The sequence below is a fragment of the Leucoraja erinacea genome, chromosome 4, assembly GCF_028641065.1.
Source record: "Leucoraja erinacea ecotype New England chromosome 4, Leri_hhj_1, whole genome shotgun sequence".
Classification (NCBI taxonomy): Eukaryota; Metazoa; Chordata; class Chondrichthyes; order Rajiformes; family Rajidae; genus Leucoraja; species Leucoraja erinaceus.
Window position 1 is genome coordinate 84,336,332 of NC_073380.1, and position 21,920 is coordinate 84,358,251.

General features: G+C 44.1%; 1 protein-coding gene across 5 annotated transcripts in view; it reads left to right on the forward strand.

Annotated features, from left to right (window-relative positions):
- Positions 1 to 21,920, forward strand: part of col14a1a (collagen, type XIV, alpha 1a) — a 204,801-nt gene that overhangs the window by 30,079 nt on the left and 152,802 nt on the right. For all 5 annotated transcript variants that reach the window (XM_055634707.1, XM_055634709.1, XM_055634710.1 and 2 more), the window contains exon 5: positions 121 to 219. In XM_055634707.1, the coding sequence (XP_055490682.1) occupies positions 121 to 219 (99 nt within the window). The remainder of the gene's footprint in view (positions 1 to 120; positions 220 to 21,920) is intronic.

Genomic DNA, 21,920 nt, shown 5'->3' on the forward strand with positions numbered 1-21,920 from the left:
CTAATTACTTAACATGGAGAAATGTACAGGTCAAATTAGATTACCAATTCGTAGAGTTGACAAAAGGCAGAACTGGCTATTTCTTGTGCCAGGTTGGTAACTTTTTTTCCTTTCGTACAGTGAGGGCATCACGCAGCAGAGGCAGGCAAGGATCCCCCTCCCAAACTAAACCAAAGAAAGTATCGGACTCTCAAGCCGGCAATACCACAACTGATGAAGGTAGGCTTCTAACCGTGCCAATTACGCTGCATATCTTTCTCAATTTGAATGAGAATACTTTGAGTCCTTTTTTCCTTACTGTGCAACAATAGAACAGGCCAGGATTAATAAAATGTAGGCTTTAGTCATAACTGTAAGACTTGGTGACATTTGACAATCGCTTCATTGGAGCGATCACAGATGAAAACAGTGGGTCAATTGGTCGAGCAGCTGAACACCACCTTGTGGTTCTGGAAAAATAACAATCAAACAATTTTACTGGTAAGGAAAGTGCAGATGGTTTTGGTTGTGCGATGGGCATTCCCGGTACGTTTACCCAACCAAAATTCTGGTTTAAAACCCTTGTATCTCATATTTCCTCAATGTCAGTAACCACATGGAGAAAGACTTCCAAAGGGAGTATCGTCGTACGGAGTCTTGTTTTTGAGATGGGGTGTCGGACACTTTCTTAACCCAATCCAACAGTGCAATTGGGGTTGCCAACTCTTCAGTCTGGCCTAGGATGGTCCATGAACTGAAGGTTAGTTTGGCCACCATAAGAAGTCAGCGCAGCAAACTGATGTTGAGAGGATATATGGACTAACAATTGCACCCGCACCAGTGAAGCATATGCTGTGAACTTGTTTAAGAAGGAACTGCAGATGCTGGAAAATCGAAGGTACACAAAAATGCTGGAGAAACTCAGCGGGTGCAGCAGCATCTATGGAGCGAAGGAAATAGGAAACGTTTCGGGCCGAAACCCTTCTTCAGACTCCAGTGGGGGTGGGGAGAAGAAAGGAAAAAGGAGGAGGAGGAGCCCGAGGGCTGAGGGCGAGATAGGAAGGGGAGGAGACAGCGAGGGCTAACAAAATTGGGCTGGGTAAGGATGTGGTCGTAGAGTTGGAGGGCAGGAAGGGGGGGATCACAGAGGGGGGGGGCAGTTAGAGAGGAGGTTGTGAAACTGTCTCCGGAGAGAGGAGGAGAACATCTTCAAAGTAGGCATACCTTGAGGAGATGCATCAGAGCATGTGGTCTGGGAGAAGCAGGAATATTTCCTCTCCCAGAGACCCCAAACTCGCTTACCATCAGGTACCACGGTGGCTCAGCAGCTAAATCACTGGATTCACAACCTAGAAGCCTGGACTAACATTTGGGTGACCCAACTTCAAACCCCACTGTGGAAACTGTAGAATATAAACTCTGATTTAAAATTTGCAGCTTAATTGATTAAAATGACCATGTTCTTATAAAAGGGTCCTGGGTCTCCTCCATTGCCAGAGTGAGCAACAGCGGAAATTGGAGGAACAGCACCTCATATTCCGCCTGGGGACCTTGCGTCCGGATGGCATTAACATTGAATTCTCCCAATTTTGCTAGCCCTTGCTGTCTCCTCCCCTTCCTTAACCCTCTAGCTGTCTTCTCCCACCCTCCCATCCGCCCGCCCTTGGGCTCCTCCTCCTCCCCTTTTCCTTCCTTCTCCCCCCCCCCCCCCCCATCAGTCTGAAGAAGGGTTTCGGCCCGAAACGTCGCCTATTTCCTTCGCTCCATAGATGCTGCTGCACCCGCTGAGTTTCTCCAGCAACTTTGTGTACCTATGTTCTTATAAAATCCCATCTGAGTCACTAATGAGAAGGAAGTCGTGGTCTATAGACCACTCAATTCTATTACCTGGAGGAGAGAAATTTCCTCTGAAACTTCAAGGACAATTAGGGAGGGCAATAAATGCCCATAAGGAGGAAAATAAAACCTGTTCTCATTGGGTGAGTCGGCTAAGCTTGGTGGACAACACTACTGAGAATCTGACGGCTGATGAATATTCACGTTTTGCAATGGGGACTAGAACACAATGGGGACTAGAACACAATGGGGACTAGAACACAAAGGGCTGACACCAAGGGTGGTGCCATTTTTTTGGTTGCGAAATATTAAACTCTATCTCTGTCTCTTCTCGTGGGTGGAGAGTGGCATGGAGCAGAAAAAAAGGTGAGTCCACTCATTGGTGTCCTGCCTGATATTTGTCCCACACTTTGTGTAACTGACTTTTGATATCTTTTTATTCTCACCTTGTAGTTTGTGGGGCTTGTCTGCACAAATTAACTGAACGGGCAAGCGCTCGGGCGAGAAAGGGTTGCACAGTGGCACAGCAGTACAGCTGCTGCCTTACAATGCCAGAGATCCGGGATCGATCCTGACTATGGGCGTTGCATGTACATAGTTTGTACGTTCCCCCTGTGATCACATGGGTTTTCTCAGGGTGCTCCAGTTTCGTTCCACACTCCAAAGACGTACAAGGTTGCAGTTTGTTTGTCTTGGTTAAATAAAATGTAAAGTGTCCCTAATATGTAGCATAGTGGTAGTGTATGGGTGATCGGTGGTTGGCGCGGAGTCGCTAGGCCGAAGGGCCTGTTTCCATGCTGTATCTCTAAAGTCTAAAGGTCACACAGAGGAAGCACCAGTCAAATCACCAAGCTCCTCCCCCCCCCCCCCCCCCCCCCCCCCCCTCCAGTGCCATTCCACCAGTCTATTGCTCTGGCTGACATCAGCACCCGTGATCTTGTTGAGAACGCTCTTCTTTGCAGCTGACTGCAGGTTTAGTTGTAGAGATATTACGTACCTCACGGATATCAGGTCTCATGATGGAGGAGGTCATTAGAAGGTTGGGGGTCCTCGATGAGAAAATAATGGGCAAATTAGGAGAGGATGCACTGCTTAAAAAACACACATGGTGATCATTTTACGGGAATTATTTAAGCTCCTATTGTCATGTGAGGAAAAAAAGTAAAAGTAAATGCAAAAGCATTTTGAACGATGGAGCTTTTTGTTGGATCTGACCAGAGATTATTATTGTCCAAATGCAAGTGATGATTTTAGTAAATATTCTGGTGTATTTTGTTGTCACTGGGATGCTTTTTTGTTTTGCAAATAAGAATCTTTGACGGAATGTACCTTTTCTATGAAAAAACTCACTGTCACCAGCAGTCCTTTCCTGAATGGCTGGGCTGAGTTTGGAAGGCTCAGTCCAACCTGCATCATGCGGGCAATGCTTTAATATCCCACAGCTTTCAGTCCGAAGAAGGGTCTCGACACGAAACGCTACCCATTCCTTCCCTCCAGGGATGCTGCCTGTCCTGCTGAGTCACTGCAGCATTTTGTGTCTATCTTCGCTTTAATATACAATCTTGGAAGCGGGTGGTGCATTTTTGTTCTCAAGGCTGGATCTGACTGCTCTGTTTGTGAAACATTGTACAGGGTAAGTGCTAGACGTGTTCATTAGTTTGCGTTTACTGTTATACATACTGTATCAACACTGTGTTTGTCCTTTCCTCTGTTCATTGTTTGCTTTTACGAAGAAAACGATTTGAAAGATGCTGCGTTTTAGCTTTGCTTCTAATACAGGTCATTCACCTCTTCAGTAAGCTAAATGCATTTCGTTGTCTCTGTACTGTACACTGACAATGACAATTAAAATTGAATCTGAATCTGAATCTGAATCTAAGGTAGAGTGAAGGCCACAAACTAATGCTCAGTGAGGTTTGGTGCATCTTAAGTCAGCCAGATAAAGGAGGGAAGAGGAAGGGAAGAATGAAGTAACCCATAACTTTAAGCTGTGAAACATTTTTGCCTTGAGGTTCTATTCAACACAAATACCAATGTTGTGTATGTGCTGTCATTTATTGGTAATGCCTTGATATATTCCAAAACATTTAGTGTTACTAGCTCTGGTCCGAGCAAAGTAAATTCATTTATTTGGCCTCCATTTTGCAATGTGGAGGTTACTTTGTGAGGTGCTGCCAATTACACAGGGCTTCTGTGTGCTCTGTACAAATGGATTGGAGGTTCCCGTGAAATCTTGGAAAGCTCATTTTTCACTTAGAGCTGTCATCGGCAGGGAATCCCAGGAGTAAATGTAAAATGTTGCATTTTCTTTCTGAAGAAAATCCTTAAATCTTTCCCTCTGATTCCTCGTAATCCCTCCATGCTACAGAGCTCTGTGTAGACAATCTGTTTCAAGAAGATCTGGTGTCAGGCATGTCAATAATGTGGATGGCCGATTTGAGTGGAGATGAGTGTAAACTGGGCCTCGGGGCTGCGGACATTGTCCCGGGAAAGGACTCTGACATTGATTCACATGTCCCACCCGTGGATTTAGATATTTAAAGATAACATTGGTGATACATCTCTGGTGATTTATGGTATAGACACTCCAGGGAGGCAGGGATCGCTGCTGCTTGGTAGTCTGTGAACTTTGCGTTGGATTTAGAAACATAGAAACATATAAACATTTTTGTAGCTTTTTTAGGAATGAAATTCGGAATGTTTCGGTAAGCAAACTGCAGTGGGTTTAGATTTTTGTCGAGGTATGAGTTGATTTACGCCATGATCAGCCTCTCAAAGCACTTCATCACCACAGATGTTAGTGCCACTGGTCAATAGACATTGAGGCACGATGTCACCTTGCTCTTCTTGGGCACTAAGCAAGGACAATGATGATGGGGCAAATGATGATGGAAGGAACGTGGGGCCAGCTCACAAAGTGGCCAAGCTCTCAATGAATGTCAGAATAGGTGAAAGGTCATAATTGCCGCCTTCTGTTCCTATATTGTTGGAAATTTCCCCTTGCTTTTTTATCAAACGTCTTCCATAGCCAATAACATGAATTGAACTGGAAATGGTAGTAAAATAAAGAAGTGATGAGCCGGATTCTGAGATCTCCCTGATGCCAGATTAACTGGCTGCCACCAACCTCTTTGCTTCTATACTACAGAATGAAGGAAGAGGATGGTGAACTCCACGGGAATACAGAGAATATTAAAAAAATCTGGCAGCTGCCTAGCGCCAATATGTCTGAGCTACAGATGATGGATGCAATCTGTGTACACGTGCTCTGTGTTATGAGATTTATCAGTAATTGGTCCTCTGTGTTACATCCTGATAAATACATGCTCATTATCCAAGGAATCGGCAGGGTTAACCCTGCAATTGCTGGTCCTTCCCTGAGAGGTCATTACCCTGCTGGTCATTACCCTCCTGCTATCCTGCTCCGGAAGTGGTGGCGCTGCCCAGGCAGTTGTGGCTCGCCTGCAGTCTTTTTGTCTTTATCCTTTTGTTTTTTTTTGTCTTGTTGGAGGTATGTTTTGGTTTATTTTTAGTTGTCTATATGTGGGGGGGGGGGGGGGCGAGGGAAACATTTAAAATCTCTTCCTTGAACGGGGATGCGATCTTTTCCTTGTCATGTCTCCGTTTTCACTGAGGCCTAACATCGTGGAGCTGGCGGCCTCCAACTGGAATCGATCTGAGGGCTGCAGTCGTAAAGCCTGAGGACTTACCATCACGGAGCTGGCTGACTTTGGAGGTTGTGGTGGCGCTGTGGCTGCGACCCGACTTCGGAGGCTTCGGCCGCAGGCCGTGTGGACGGTAGCATCGGGAGTTCGCCGGTCCTTGGTAGGAGATTAATTTTCGGGAGCTCCCGCAACGGCAGCTTCGTCCTCTCTGAATCGCGGGATTTGAATCGGCCCGTCGCAGGGCCTTTCATCGCCCGGCGCGGCTTAATCGCCCGCACGGGATTTACCATCGCTCGCCGGGGGCTTCAACATCAAAAACCTCAATCGCCTCGACGCAGCACTTTGACTGCCTGACCGCGAGAGAAAAAAACAGGGAAGAGATAAGACTTTTTGCCTTCCGTCACAGTGAGGAGGTGTCTGGAGATTCACTGTGATGGATGTTTGTGTTAAACTGTGTTAATTGTCTGTTTGTTTTTTTGCTGTCATGACTGAATGGAATTAAATTTTGTTTGAATGACAATAAAGGAAATTCTATTCTATTGAGAGTATGTTATCTCGTTACTTTTGAGTCCTATAAGTACAGTCAACAGAAATCAGCCAATTATATCTACATTGAAGTAATTCAATTAAGTATTTTTACTTTTGGCTTTTGTTAATCTGCTGGGAATTCACTTGTGGGTTTGGTAATGTGCAATGATCTCCACATACCTGCAACTCCAGATGAAACACTCAAAGATTCCAATTTATCTTTCTTAACCATTCCTTCCCCATGTCAATGGCACCCATCTGCAAATCTAAGAAACAAAAATACACAACTTTTGAGTTTGAGATCTTTGCTATTGACCACATTTATTAGTGAGTCAAGATATTGGAGGAACAAGGAACTGCAGAATCTGGTTTATACGCAAAAGGACATAAAGTGCTGGAGTAACTCAGCAAGTCAGGCAGCATCTCTGGAGATCATAGATAGGTGACGCTTTGGATTGAGATGCTGCAGTCTGACCTGCTCTTTGTGTCCTTTTGTTTATTAATAAGTCGGATGATTTGGTGATTTTAATTTTGCGCATTGTAAACGGAAGTATAACTTTGCAAGGAAGTCAACAATTGGGTAGATGAGGGGAAAATAGGAAGCTGTATTCCTTGATACAATTTAAATACAAAATTATGTTTTATTAATTTTAAATGTTGTTTCCTTTCACCTTGTTCTGTCTTGCCAACTTCCACATTCTCACACAATCAGGACTAGATTTGACTACCGAGGGGGTGCTCCTTGCTATCTCTGTATGGAGTTTGTACATTCTCTCTGTAACCATGTGGGTTTTCTCCAGGTGCTTGGGTTTCCTCCCACACTCCAAAGATGTGCAGGTTTGTAGGTTAATTGGCTTCTGTAGATTGTCCTCAGTGTGTAGGATCCCTGGGGAGCATGGACTCGGTGGGCCGAAGGGTCTGTTTACGCGCTGCATCACTAAATTAAACTAAACTAAACTAGTGATGTACTTTTTAAAGGAAGTTCACAGAACATAGAAACATGGAATCACACAAACGACAGTGGTCGATTTGATTTTGGACATTAAGGGGAATTGAAGGAATTGGGGTTAGTGTAAGATAAGTGGCACTGACATGTAAGATTGGATATTGTTGAAAGTGAGAGTGAGTGCAATGGGCTGAATGGTCTGTGGTTCTATTGCTTACGTTCGAGTTTAGTGATGATGACTGGGGGATAGATATTGGCTCTCGGACACTATATTTATTGCCCCAATATTAAGAAGTCCCCTCTTCTGCAAAATTGTGCAGTGAGATCCTTTCAATCCACAGAAGAGAGAGATGTTCAGCATCCTTCGGCTTCAAGGGGCTAGAATTTGCTTGCCAGCTGGATCTGTTCCATATGGATTGGGTGGTGGGTGAACATGATCCATGCGGAGGTCTTCTGCTCCAAGTATTGTTGTGGATAAAGCCCAATGTGCTTCCTGCAGAATAAGCGTCAGACAATTTATGGGCCACGGTGAAGCAAGCAAAGCCGTTCAAACCCCAAGGTTTTGGAGATGTGCCATTGTGAAGAGAGGCCTGGGTGGTTATGGAATGTTTGATGGGTGACCTGGGAGTGGGGTTGGGGGGTATGGAGAGAAAGCTTGGAGTCTGGGGCTGTGATCAGATTGAGTTGTGGGGCCCAGGGCTTCTCCAAGGATAGATTTTGCTCATAAAGGGCAGCTTTCTGCAGTGTATTCTCTGATGTTGACACTCCCTCAAGTGTGGCCTCGGGCTGTTTTAGACACTTCTGTAGCAGCAGGTCTCCACCAAGATCCACTTTGGCCAAGCAAAGACTTTGCACAAGCAGCCCGTGTGCCTGACTCTGGAAGAGACTTCCGGGAATCAAACGATCAAAGGCAGATTTGTACAATGGGAATGACCTCTGTACTTTCAAACTGCTTTGCAGCTAATGAAATACCTCACATATGTGGTCAGTGTGTAACGTAGTTAGCACCACTACCAGTCCTGACACAGCAAGCTCCCACAAGATCCAAGATTCAATTTAATTGTCATTTGGACCCCTTGAGGTCCAAACGAAATGCCGTTTCTGCAGCCATACATTACAAACAGATAGACCCCAGACACAACATAATTTACATTTTACATAAACATCCATCACATTGCTGTGATGGAAGGCCAAAAAAACATTATCTGTGCACTGCACCCCCCCCCCCCCCCCCCCCCCCCCCCCCCCCGATGTCAGAGTCAATGTGCAATGCCGCTCCTCCACCGCTCCACCCGCTCTGGACTCGGCCAGCTCCGCGACGGTGACGGTGTGTCATCGGCACCAGAGTCCCCGGTCTTCTCCTGTTGGAGGCCGCTCCTCGTTGCAGCCCCAACGACAACGGAGACCCGAAAGAAAAGGTTGGGTCTCCCGTGCAGGGAGAGATTTAAAAAGTTACCCCCTCCCTCCCACCCCACCCCCACCCCCCCCCCACACACACACACACACACACCCCAACAAAAAATAACAAAAAACTACTAAAAAAAACATAGACAAAAAATAATAAAAACGCGGACGGGCTGCAGAGGCCGCTGCTGATGAGAGTCGCGCCGCCTACCAAGCAAGATTTCCTGCTGTTCGTGGTGGTTTAAATATTGAGACAGATCTTGCTTCCCTTCGGAGGTGTCCTTGGGGTTTCTAACCTCCTTGTGATTTGTCAGTTAAAATCTTTAAGGTTTGTTGTTTTATTTTTGGTTTTATTTCCAAATTCGCACAATTGGCTCTGGCAGATCTAAAAATATGCCTGCTATTTTCGCCACAATGGGAAAATTTTGTTTTTGGACTTCAACATGCATTACATTCATTTCATCATCAGTAGGAGGCAATTGGAAACGGGTTGAATTTTATTCAGCCGGAAAGGTGGCCCCTCCAACAGGCATTTGCCAGATCAGATGACTATACATGGCGTCAAAATTCAATTTGTCGAAAACCTGAATTCCTGCACCACAAAATTTCACTGACCTTCGACTCTAGGTTAATGTTGGACTTCTCTGTAATGACTCGTGGCTTGACGAGATCTCTGTTTCGAATGTACGATAATTAGGGCAATTATTCAGTATGTATGTGAAGTTGGAGCGTTGCAACATATGGAATATCGATAACCATGCTAGTGTAAGACTCGCAAGAGTAGCATTCACATACCTGGAACCCGTACAATTTAACTCTTCAGACCACATGCACCATTTACAAAGTGCTTTAAATGATAAGGTGGGGGAACGGTGAGGCAAGAGGCAAACAATCTCCGCATTTGCTGCTTGCGGGCAAAAATAACAAAGTTGACAGTTTTTGGGAGACAATTTTTCTTCACACTTCCATCTGTGACTTTTGCCTTCCCTACAAATATTCGACCTGTGCACTCTGCCATGATGATCCTGCTGCATTCTAGAAACTGCACGGCCTGGGCAGGTTTTTGACTGTGATTTTTAGCAGAAACACTTATGATATTGGCTACAGATTGCTCTCCAATCACCTCATGTTCATTTCCATTGAGGGGTTGGACAGGCTTGATTAAGGAAGGTTATTCCCGATGTTGGGGAAGGCCAGAACAAGGGGTCACAGTTTAAGGATAAGAGGGGATGTCTTTTCGGACCGAGATGAGAAAATTATTTTTTACACAGAGAGTGGTGAATCTGTGGAATTCTCTACCACAGAAGGTAGTTGAGGCCACAGTTCATTGGCTATATTTAAGAGGGAGTTAGATGTGGCCCTTGTGGCTGAAGGGATCAGGGGGTATGGAGAGAAGGCAGGTACAGGATACTGAGTTGGATGATCAGCCATGATCATATTGAATGGTGGTGCAGGCTCGAAGGACCGAATGGCCTACTCCTGCACCTATTTTCTATGTTTCTAAGTCGCCACTTTTTCAATGTCAGATACATTTCAATGGCTAAAAAATAATATTTGAGACGTATCTAAACTTTAACAGATCTCATATGTGATATTTCTGTTACATTTTAGTGTAAAGGAGGCCTGTAAGATGAATGCATGGCCAGTTAAACAAATGTGCTTGATCACAATGATTAGGTTTACTAAACAGTTGGGAGCAAAGATCCTAGAGGAGCAAGATAGACCACTCCTTCGAAATCCAATGGACTGGCGTGTAGTACGTGACGGAACGTCACGGCCGCCATTTATCAATGCGACACGCGACTTCCGGTATGCCGCCCGCTGTGATCCAAAGCAAAGATTATAGAGCTCCGCTATAATCTTTGATCCAAAGCAAAGATCCTCGAGTATCTTGTAGCGGGAACAGCCCCCTCCTTTGCGTAGTTTCCCTTGCATTGTATTGCTTTAACACACACTGCACAAAATTAAATTTAACGTATACATATTATATATATTAATATGAATGTGTGTCTGTGTGTGAGAGGCAAGTTAGAGATAGTTAAGTTTATTCTCATGGATCAGAAGCTACTTTGATTTAAATAATCACTATTAATTTATTTGTCTTGTAAGATGATATACATAAACCATAAAGGCAATTATATATATAATTATATAGTAATAATATATATATGCATATATATTTACACACACACATATATATACACATACATATACACACACATATATACACATACATACATACATATACACATACATATCCACACATACAAATACACACATACATATGGATACATTTATATGCATACATACACACATATAAACATATGTATACATATATACATACATATACATGCATATATATACACATACATATATATTTATACATATGATTAACATGTAGAGGAACCAACGAGAGAGCAGGCTATTTTAGACTGGGTATTGAGTAATGAGGAAGGGTTAGTTAGCAATCTTGTTGTACTGCCCCCTTGGGCAAGAGTGACCATAATATGGTTGAGTTCTTCATTAGGCAGGCAGTGACTAGTGGGGTACCGCAAGGCTCAGTGCTGGGACCCCAGCTATTTAAAATATATATTAATGATCTGGATGAGGGAATTGAAGGCAATATCTCCAAGTTTGCGGATGACACTAAGCTGGGGGACAGTGTTAGCTGTGAGGAGGATGCTAGGAGACTGCAAGGTGACTTGGATAGGCTGGGTGAGTGGGCAAATGTTTGGCAGATGCAGTATAATGTGGATAAATGTGAGGTTATCCATTTTGGTGGCAAAAACAGGAAAGCAGACTATTATCTAAATGGCGGCCGACTAGGAAAAGGGGAGATGCAGCGAGACCTGGGTGTCATGGTACACCAGTCATTGAAAGTAGGCATGCAGGTGCAGCAGGCAGTGAAGAAAGCGAATGGTATGTTAGCTTTCATAGCGAAAGGATTTGAGTATAGGAGCAGGGAGTTTCTACTGCAGTTGTACAGGGTCTTGGTGAGACCACACCTGGAGTATTGCGTACAGTTTTGGTCTCCAAATCTGAGGAAGGACATTATTGCCATAGAGGGAGTGCAGAGAAGGTTCACCAGACTGATTCCTGGGATGTCAGGACTGTCTTATGAAGAAAGACTGGATACACTTGGTTTATACTCTCTAGAATTTAGGAGATTGAGAGGGGATCTTATAGAAACTTACAAAATTCTTAAGGGGTTGGACAGACTAGATGCAGGAAGATTGCTCCCGATGTTGGGGAAGTCCAGGACAAGGGGTCACAGCTTAAGGATAAGGGGGAAATCCTTTAAAACCGAGATGAGAAGAACCTTTTTCACACAGAGAGTGGTGAATCTCTGGAACTCTCTGCCGCAGAGGGTAGTCGAGGCCAGTTCATTGGCTATATTTAAGAGGGAGTTAGATGTGGCCCTTGTGGCTAAGGGGATCAGGGGGTATGGAGAGAAGGCAGGTACGGGATACTGAGTTGGATGATCAGCCATGATTATATTGAATGGCGGTGCAGGCTCGAAGGGCCGAATGGCCTACTCCTGCACCTAATTTCTATGTTTCTATGTTTCTATTATTTTCCAACGATCAATAGATTTACGATCAGTTCCTGTGGATTGGAGGATAGCTAATGCTATCCCACTTTTCAAGAAAGGAGCGAGAGAGAAAACGGGGAATTACAGACCAGTTAGCCTGACTTTGGTGGTGTGAAAGATGCTGGAGTCAATTATTAAAGATGTAATAATGGGGCATTTGGATAGCAGTAAAAGCATTAGTCCAAGTCAACATGGATTTATGATTTTACAATGCATTTAAGCCTCTCCCATTTTTATGAGATGAATTCCTGGAATATGCAGGAAGTTTATTGTAACCTAGTGCTACTTGCCTGAACAATGGATGATATATCACTTAAATGCAATTGTTTTCAGTTGTGTGGAGAGACCTGTATATTGAAAATGTGTTTTGCCCCTAATATGTCAATTTACCTTAAATGTAGAAGAGCTTATTAAAATCTTCTTACAAAGACAATTAAGTATTTTCTATCTATCCTCTTTTGGACCCAAGGCATAGCAGAGCTGCCAACTCTCACGAAGAGGTAAGGGAGGGAGAGATGGAAGGGTGGGAGAGAGGGAAGGGAAGGAGATCGCGAAGAGAGGGGGAGAGAGAGAGAGATAGAGAGAGAGATCGAGAAGAGAGGGGAGCGAGAGATCGAGAGGAGGGGAGAGAGAGATCGAGAGAAGAGAGGGGAGAAGGGGGAGAGGGAGAAGGGGAAAGGGGGGGACAGGGAGAAGGGGGGAGGGAGAAGGGGGACAGGGAGAAGGGGGAGAGGGAGAAAGGGGGAGAGGGAGAGTGGAACGATAGCACATTATAACGCGCAGCCGTCCCATTCCGACCAAAGATTATAGAGCAGAGCTCCACATGTATCTTTGATTGCGGCCGCCGCCACCGAACCCCCCGACCCACCATTGCACCCAAAGATGATAGAGCAGAGTTATATAATATTTGATTGCACCCTTCTTCACGGCGGGCTTGTGATCTTTGCTTGTGATGTCTTGTATGTATGTGAGTGTTGTTTGCTATGTCCCTATGTTCGAGGAATATAATGGGTAACAGCCGCCCATTCTCGGACTCGAAAAATCTCCTGGTCACTGGACCTAATGTGTCCGCGGGCCATATTGTGCAGACTAATCCCTTACAAAACAAAACCAAAAACGTACAGAAGTGTTAAAATTGTCTTTATTATTGTGGTGAGTAAAGAACTATTAAAAATAAGTCTAATAACTTTCTAATGTACCGACAAATGTACCGACTAATGTTTCCCAATGGCCGTTGATGGGAGAACAGAAAATACCATTTTCACGACAGAATATCGACTGAAAATAATAAAAATATTTTCTCACCTTTCTTTTTTATTGGGGAACCTAAAGAATGACAGGTCGGGTCGTTTAGATTTACGATTACAATACTTGATAGCGGAGCAGTGAGGTGAAATATATATAAGGACGCCATGACCGTGTGGGGGAAGCCCAATAAATGCCTCAAAAAATGGCGTCGACGATCACACACGTCATACTACGCGTTTTTCGAGGAGTGGTCTATCTTGCTCCTCTAGGATCTTTGGTTGGGAGTAGCATGTTGGAAATCTACTCCATCCCCACCTTGCCTCTTTCAAACGCATGCATCTTGCTTCCCACTCCACCCCTCCAGGTCTTCCTGGTCCTTGGCGATGGTGGCTGGTACACTGCCTAGTTTGATGGAGGTTTACCAATCACTTTGGTGGACCTCTTGCTAGCCGTAGAAGAGTTTGGAATTGGAGCCAGCCTAAAGTTCCCTGGAACCCTGTTTTAAAAAAAAAAAAATTATTACCTCATCGAGCCCGAGGAGATCCCAGAAATAGAAATGGACCTCGTAACGTAGAAAGAATGAGTTCCAGTTTGTAAATATACAAAGTAAGGTCACCGCAAAGCTTCCAGTGCAGAGGCCACAGAACTGCTATTTCTGTTGTGGTCTCCAGCCCTGTTCAATCTCCATCCTGCTCTTTTCCAGGATATATGGCTTGCCTGAAGGTTGATCCTCCCTCAGACAGCAGTCCCCTTGTGTTAGGTCCCTGGGCACTCCATCAGGGGCAGGAGCTGCACTGCTCCCTCCAGGCATCAGGTGCAAAGCTATTCAGCTACTGTCTCCATCACTTGCAGCTGCTCACCCTGTGCACTCGGATTCACCTCCAGCCCTGCCGGTTCTGTCTGGCACATTCAAGGTGTTTTGTTGACATCTGGGAAAAGGTGAGAGATTCCCACTAAACATTTAAGACTTTGTGCTTTTTTTTTAACGTACTGTGGGCTACCAGATTTTATTTGGGGCTGTTGTGTACAGTTCAGGCCTCCCCATACAAGAAGCACATTCAAGCTCTGCAGAAAACCCAACCACGATTCAGAGGGCTGACAGCAGCTAAAGTTATACAATTGGGGAATATTAAGTAGGCTTTAAGAGTAGGCTTATTCTTGCCATAGAGGGAGTACAGAGAAGGTTCACCAGATTGAATCCTGGGATGTTAGGACTTTCATATGAAGAAAGACTGGATAGTTTCGGCTTGTATTCGCTAGAATTTAGGAGATTGAGGGGGGATCTTATAGAAACTTACAAATTTCTTAAGGGGTTGGACAGGCTAGATGCAGGAAGATTGTTCCCGATGTTGGGAAAGTCCAGAACAAGGGGTCACAGTTTAAGGATAAGGGGGAAATCCTTTAGGACCGAGATGAGAAAAAAAATTTTCACACAGAGAGTGGTGAATCTCTGGAACTCTCTGACACAGAAGGTAGTTGAGGTGAGGCCAGTTCATTGGCTATATCTTAAATATAGCCAATTAACTGGTCCAACCCCTTAAGAAATTTGTAAGTTTCTATAAGATCCCCCCTCAATCTCCTGAATTCTAGCGAATATAAGCCAAGTCTATCCAGTCTTTCTTCATATGAAAGTCCTGCCATCCCAGGAATCAGTCTGGTGGCCCTTGTGGCTAAAGGGATCAGGGGGTATGGAGAAAAGGCAGGTACAGGATACTGATTTGGATGATCAGCCATGATCATATTGAATGGAGGTGCAGGCTCGAAGGGCCGATTGGCCTACTCCTGCACCTATTTTCTATGTTTCTATTTACTTTCCTAAAGGAAAACGTAATGTGACTGGTAGATGATTTTCGGTCGATGAAAAAGATTATTTGGATTAGTGTAGAGAAGTTGCTCTCAAACTAGAGTGTAAGATGATCTCCAATAAATCTTTTGGAGCTGTTGGGAGGAGTAACAGTGAGTGCCAAGAATGTGTGACGAAGTCCCATGGTGAATTCCACAGGTAAATACCAGAGATGTGGTTGGTGGGATTAGTGAAAATGTGAAGACTATTGTAACATGGTTAATAGTGGCTCATGGAATCTAAACTCCACGATAGACCAGCTGGGCCACCTTGTTCTGCACGGTACATCTGATCATTTTCTGTGTAAATTGTGCATTGGCGTTTGAAGTTGAGTTGGCTCGTGTGATTTAGGAGACGGGATGATGTTTTAGCCCTGAACCAATAGTTGTGCCCAACTGTGCTACTGCCTAAAGCTCTGTGATCTCTGATGTTCTTTGATCAAACCAAAGCACTCGGGGAAACCTACACAATCACAGGGAGAACCTGCAAACTCCACACAGAAAGCGGCAGAGGTCAGCAGTGACCCAGGTCTCTGGAGCTGTGTGTTCTATTAGCTGTGCTGCCCACTGGGTTTCAAGCATACACCAAAAATTCTTCATTAGGTGGAAGATGTCGTAAAATATTTGAGCTGTAGATTTTGCACCGTTAACGTCACAACTGCTGATAACAGAGGAAGTCCAACACAAGCAAGTAGCTTGAACACTTTGCCTAAGTGGTTGTAGCTGGGTGGCTGTGCGCACTTACAAAGTGTCAAGATGAGCACTTGATTGCTCAGGTATAGAGGCAGGTCAAGTGGTGAGCAATCGGGTCAGTGCAGAATGATGCTCATTGATCATTGTGGACAAGTTGGGCCAAATGGTCTGGTTCTATGCTGTATGGTTTTTATGATTCTCATATGAGGCACAACTTGAATGGTAGATATGATTTTGGTTTACACTTTCTGGCTTGGAAGCAAGGAGTAATAGCAGAAAGGTTGATAATAAGGGCTTGTATCAGGCGTAGCACAGGAGAGGAATATTTGGACCAGTGCAATTTGTTGAGGCCTATTCTATGGTCAACGGGACAAAAAGATCCCAGTTTGTTCTGGGTCTCGAGGGGGGAAGACCTACCGTGACTGTGCAACAACACATCATTAATAAAATCCCAAAGATCCTAAAAATCCTATTGGGATTAAATATTTCCTGCAGATAATATATTGTCTGCAGGAAACTTAAAGAAAAGATTTGTAATGAATGTAAATGTTAAGCAAATGTAGTTGCTTTTGAGATGTTACATAGAACTTGCCCCTTAATCACAGTGATTTGACCTCCTCTGCACCATACCTTCTGCTCCCTGATGCTTTCCTGTCTTGTTTTTGTATTTCAGTCCACTTTTGGTTGTTAAGGGCCTTGATGAAGCCGAGTTTTAGTTAAAAATATAAGAAGATATTAAATTGGTTTCTGGGCTAGCTTACAGCTTACATTTAGTGTCAAATTAGGCTTTCCTCAGGTTGGGGGGTGTGTGAGATAACATTGTCTCCCAAGTGAAGGAGCTAGAGAGATATCTTTGAAAGTGAGATGCCATAAACCAAATGACCAATGTTTATGGGGGAGGATGCAATAAAACAGATGGTCTATGTTTATGAGGGACCAAGTGACAAAGAAGATATACAATGTTTTTAGTATATCTTGTACCATGTAAACAAAAGGTTTGATGTGATGCATTCTGTGGAAACCTTTTCCTGTACCTCTGACATGATTAATGTCTGTGGAAGGTGTTAAGGGGACAGAAAAACCCTATTTAAGGCAATGTAATTCTGTGGTTCAGAGAAGGTGGCTGAGCACAGTCAAGTGTCTGTGTTGGTCACTTGACTGGAATTCTCGCTCCCTTCCATCGGCCGATGTTAAGTAAAGTTTTGAACTGGTCTACCAAACAGTTTGTGTGGTGTCTGTTTATTAAGAAGCGAACCTGGTTTAGTAGTTAAGATAAGTAGCTTTTTCAGCCTGGCCACTTAGGTGATTTTTTTTAGGTGATCGCCAGGGTGTCACCTGTATGGTCGTGAGCAGTCTCCTCAGTCGCCCAAAGAGTCGTAGCGTTTTTCTGGTCGCCACTGGATTTTGAAATGTTCAAACCGTTTTGGCGACAGTCGGTGACTGAGGGCTTGTCGTAGAAACATAGAAAATAGGTGCAGGAGTAGGCCATTCGGCCCTTCGAGCCTGCACCGCCATTCAATATGATCATGGCTGATCATCCAACTCAGTATCCTGTACCTGCCCTCTCTCCATACCCCCTGATCCCTTTAGCCACAAGGGCCACATCTAACTCCCTCTTAAATATAGCCAATGAACTGGCCTCAACTACCTTCTGTGGCAGAGAATTCCACAGATTCACCACTCTCTGTGTGAAAAATGTTTTCCTCATCTCGGTCCTAAAAGATTTCCCCCTTATCGTTAAACTGCGACCCCTTGTTCTGGACTTCCCCAACATCGGGAACAATAGGTTGCAAGTTGTTGCAAGGATGATGTAGGTTGTTGCAAGGATGATGTAGGTTGTTGCATGGATGATGTAGGTTGTTGCAAGGATGATGTAGGTTGTTGCAAGGATGGTGTAGGTTGTTGCATGGATGATGTAGGTTGTTGCAAGGATGATGTAGGTTGTTGCAGGATGATGTAGGTTGTTGCAAGGATGGTGTAGGTTGTTGCAAGGATGGTGTAGGTTGTTGCATGGATGATGTAGGTTGTTGCAAGGATGGTGTAGGTTGTTGCAAGGTTGTTGCATGGATGATGTAGGTTGTTGCAAGGATGGTGTAGGTTGTTGCAAGGATGATGTAGGTTGTTGCATGGATGGTGTAGGTTGTTGCAAGGATGATGTAGGTTGTTGCAAGGATGATGTAGGTTGTTGCAAGGATGATGTAGGTTGTTGCATGGATGATGTAGGTTGTTGCAAGGATGATGTAGGTTGTTGCATGGATGATGTAGGTTGTTGCATGGATGGTGTAGGTTGTTGCATGGATGGTGTAGGTTGTTGCAAGGATGATGTAGGTTGTTGCATGGATGATGGATGATGTAGGTTGTTGCATGGATGATGTAGGTTGTTGCAAGGATGATGTAGGTTGTTGCAAGGATGGTGTAGGTTGTTGCAAGGATGATGTAGGTTGTTGCAAGGATGATGTAGGTTGTTGCATGGATGATGTAGGTTGTTGCATGGATGATGTAGGTTGTTGCAAGGATGATGTAGGTTGTTGCAAGGATGATGTAGGTTGTTGCAAGGATGGTGTAGGTTGTTGCAAGGATGGTGTAGGTTGTTGCAAGGATGGTGTAGGTTGTTGCAAGGATGGTGTAGGTTGTTGCAAGGATGATGTAGGTTGTTGCAAGGATGGCGTAGGTTGTTGCAAGGATGGCGTAGGTTGTTGCAAGGATGGTGTAGGTTGTTGCAAGGATGGCGTAGGTTGTTGCATGGATGGCGTAGGTTGTTGCATGGATGGTGTAGGTTGTTGCATGGATGGCGTAGGTTGTTGCATGGATGGCGTAGGTTGTTGCAAGGATGGCGTAGGTTGTTGCAAGGATGGCGTAGGTTGTTGCATGGATGGTGTAGGTTGTTGCAAGGATGGCGTAGGTTGTTGCAAGGATGGTGTAGGTTGTTGCATGGATGGCGTAGGTTGTTGCATGGATGGCGTAGGTTGTTGCATGGATGATGTAGGTTGTTGCAAGGATGATGTAGGTTGTTGCATGGATGGTGTAGGTTGTTGCAAGGATGGTGTAGGTTGTTGCATGGATGATGTAGGTTGTTGCAGGTGTAGGTTGTTGCAAGGATGGTGTAGGTTGTTGCAAGGATGGTGTAGGTTGTTGCAGGGATGATGTAGGTTGTTGCAAGGATGACGTAGGTTGTTGCAGGGATGGTGTAGGTTGTCTCCAGGTTACGTAATTTGTCGCCGGTGCTGACTTCGGTGAATTTCATTGTCGTAGTCGCCGGCAGTCGCCTAAAAATTCCCTTAAGTGGGACAGGCCCATTAGTCCAGTCGCCGGTTTTTTGGCAATCTGCTACGACTATGATAGTTGCCGGCAGTCGCCTAAAAAATCGCTTAGTGGGACAGGCCCTTTAGTGTTTGAGGGGAGACTCTTTTCAACTTAGCCATTTTTCCTTATCATGGTGTCTCCTGCAGTGTGAAAAATTAAATGAATTCATTTATCATCCTGAGTCGAAGGATCGCACAACAGATTTAAAAAGTGGTGATGACACCAGTGTGAGTGATTTTGTTCATAATGCAGGAGCACTCCGATGAAATACAAGACACGATGAATTAACTTGGAAAGAATTTAGATGATGAATAATCGCAGCAAGGTGTGTGCTGTCACATCTTGTAGAAAGCTGATCAAGTCTACATTTTTTTTAAATTGTTTCTATAAGAAGCTTGGATAACAGGGAGCTGAAGGTGCAACAGTTCATTAAAACAAGTGACAGAGGTAAACGGGTCTTTTTAAAAATAACGTTTTAAATAAACAATATGGGCTCCATTGTAGAGGGTTAGAATTTTTACGAAAGGGATTAAACATAAACCTGGGTTAAATTGTGGCATTTTGTGAATATTCTCTATATTACATGTGATTTGTTTTTAAACACAGGTAATTCTGGAATAACACATGTTTCCATAATGCTAATTGGATATAACATGATTGATGAGTTTGTATTATGTGGGCCAAATTGGTTATAACACAATTTCGATCGGGAACTGGAGAGCCATTCGAAATTTATTTTGGAGCTGTCGGGCAGGAAAAAAGTTCATTTGAAAAATAAACAGTGTCGGGAAACTGCCCAGGGGAATCTAATTCCATGTAACCGGCCTGCAGTAATCAGACACCATTGTCTCAAGAACACCGGCTTCTGTTGACACTTGAGCAATGCTTATTAAACTATATAACAAACAGCCTTTAATATTTTTAACTTGCAGTGACAAAAATAAACCTAGAACTTTTAAAAATACGTCTATTTTTGAAAATAGTTGGGGAAAAATATTGTTATTGCTAATCTGAAATGTTCTAGCAGTTAAACTCTCTTCCAATGACATGATTGTTTTTATTGCGCAGGTTTCAATAAAGCGTGGCTCCTTGGGGATGTTACTATTATGTTATAGCAGAACTACCTATATAATAGAAAAGTTGCAATCAAGATTTACAGAGGTGATAGCATATCCCGTGGGTTGGTGCAATTTCTTCAAAGAAATAGAGCCCCAGAGGACTTTGTGAGCGGATCTGCTCGTGTAGACGTAGAGAAAGCGATTTCCATCAAAACTAAGGAGCTATAGAATGCCTGAGACTCTCTGATATACCAATCAGAAACTCAGGGAAATGTCTCAGAGAATCATGAGAATGTGGAACCTGGTAATGCCGTGAGAAAATGTGGAACCTGGCAAATCGGAAAGGAGCGTGTGAAAGGGAGCTGAATAAACAATTGAGGGGAAAAGATGGAGAAGTATATTTTCATTATTGGATGGAGAGGATTGAGAGAAGGCACACAGGAAGCACAAATACTGGCACAAGACAGTGGTTTGAATGGCTTCTGCTGTAACACAACCATAGGCTATTTAGTCCCCTTATGTCTGTGTTGACTCTTTGAAAGTACCGGCCCCCTTGGTCCCACTTGTCACACTCATAGAAACATAGAAAATGGGTGCAAGAGGAGGCCATTCGGTCCTTCGAGCCAGCACCGCCATTCATTGTGATCATGGCTGATCGTCCCCTATCAATAACCCGTGCCTGCCTTCTCCCCATATCCCTTGACTCCACCAGCCCCAAGAGCTCTAACTAACTCTCTTAAATCCATCCAGTGATTTGGCCTCCACTGCCCTCTGAGGCAGGGAATTCCATAGATTCACAACTCTCTGGGTGAAAAAGTTTTTTCTCACCTCAGTCTTAAATGACCTCCCCTTTATTCTAAGACTGTGGCCCCTGGTTCTGGACACACCCAACATTTGGAGCGCAGAAGGTTAAGGGGGGACCTGATAGAGGTCTTTAAAATGATGAGAGGGATAGACAGAGTTGATGTGGACAAGCTTTTCCCTTTGAGAATAGGGAAGATTCAAACAAGAGGACATGACTTCAGAATTAAGGGACAGAAGTTTAGGGGTAATATGAGGGGGAACTTCTTTACGCAGAGAGTGGTGGCGGTGTGGAATGAGCTCCCAGTGGAAGTGGTGGAGGCAGGTTCATTAGTATCATTTAAAAATAAATTGGATAGGCATATGGATGAGAAGGGAATGGAGGGTTATGGTATGAGTGCAGGCAGGTGGGACTAAGGGGAAAAAAAATTGTTCGGCACGGACTTGTAGGGCCGAGATGGCCTGTTTCCGTGCTGTAATTGTTATATGGTTATATGGGAACATTTTTCCTGCAGGTTTCCTACACCTCTATAGGTTTGTGTCTCTTTTCCCTGGAGATATTTATTCGATTCCTGTTAAGAAATGTACTGGTTTCAGCTTCACATTCAGGCTACAGATTATATGCTTCGTTCCAAGTTGTGCTGCCCTGTCCAGAGGTGGATTTAATCTGGACCCTAACCCAGAGGGGAGCTGGAGTCTTTCCTCTCAACCTAGTTGGAGATGAGCAATTTTCCAACACACTATCCCCAGTCTTTCAATTCTACTCTGAATCTCAGATGGTTTCATTTAGTTTTAAGTAAATAGCTGCAAGGCATTGGCTAACAAATTTATAGTGACAGCAAATTCACTCTGATGGAATACAAATCAAATCCACTTACTTCCTAAAGAAACACAAGCAGCTATGAGAGAGACACAATGGAATGATACCTCAGGGTTCCAGCGGTAGTAGTTTACCCAAGGATCAACTAGTTACTGTTTCATGATTTCTGGAGTTCTTTGGTGCAGTTTTCTGCCCAGTTTAAATT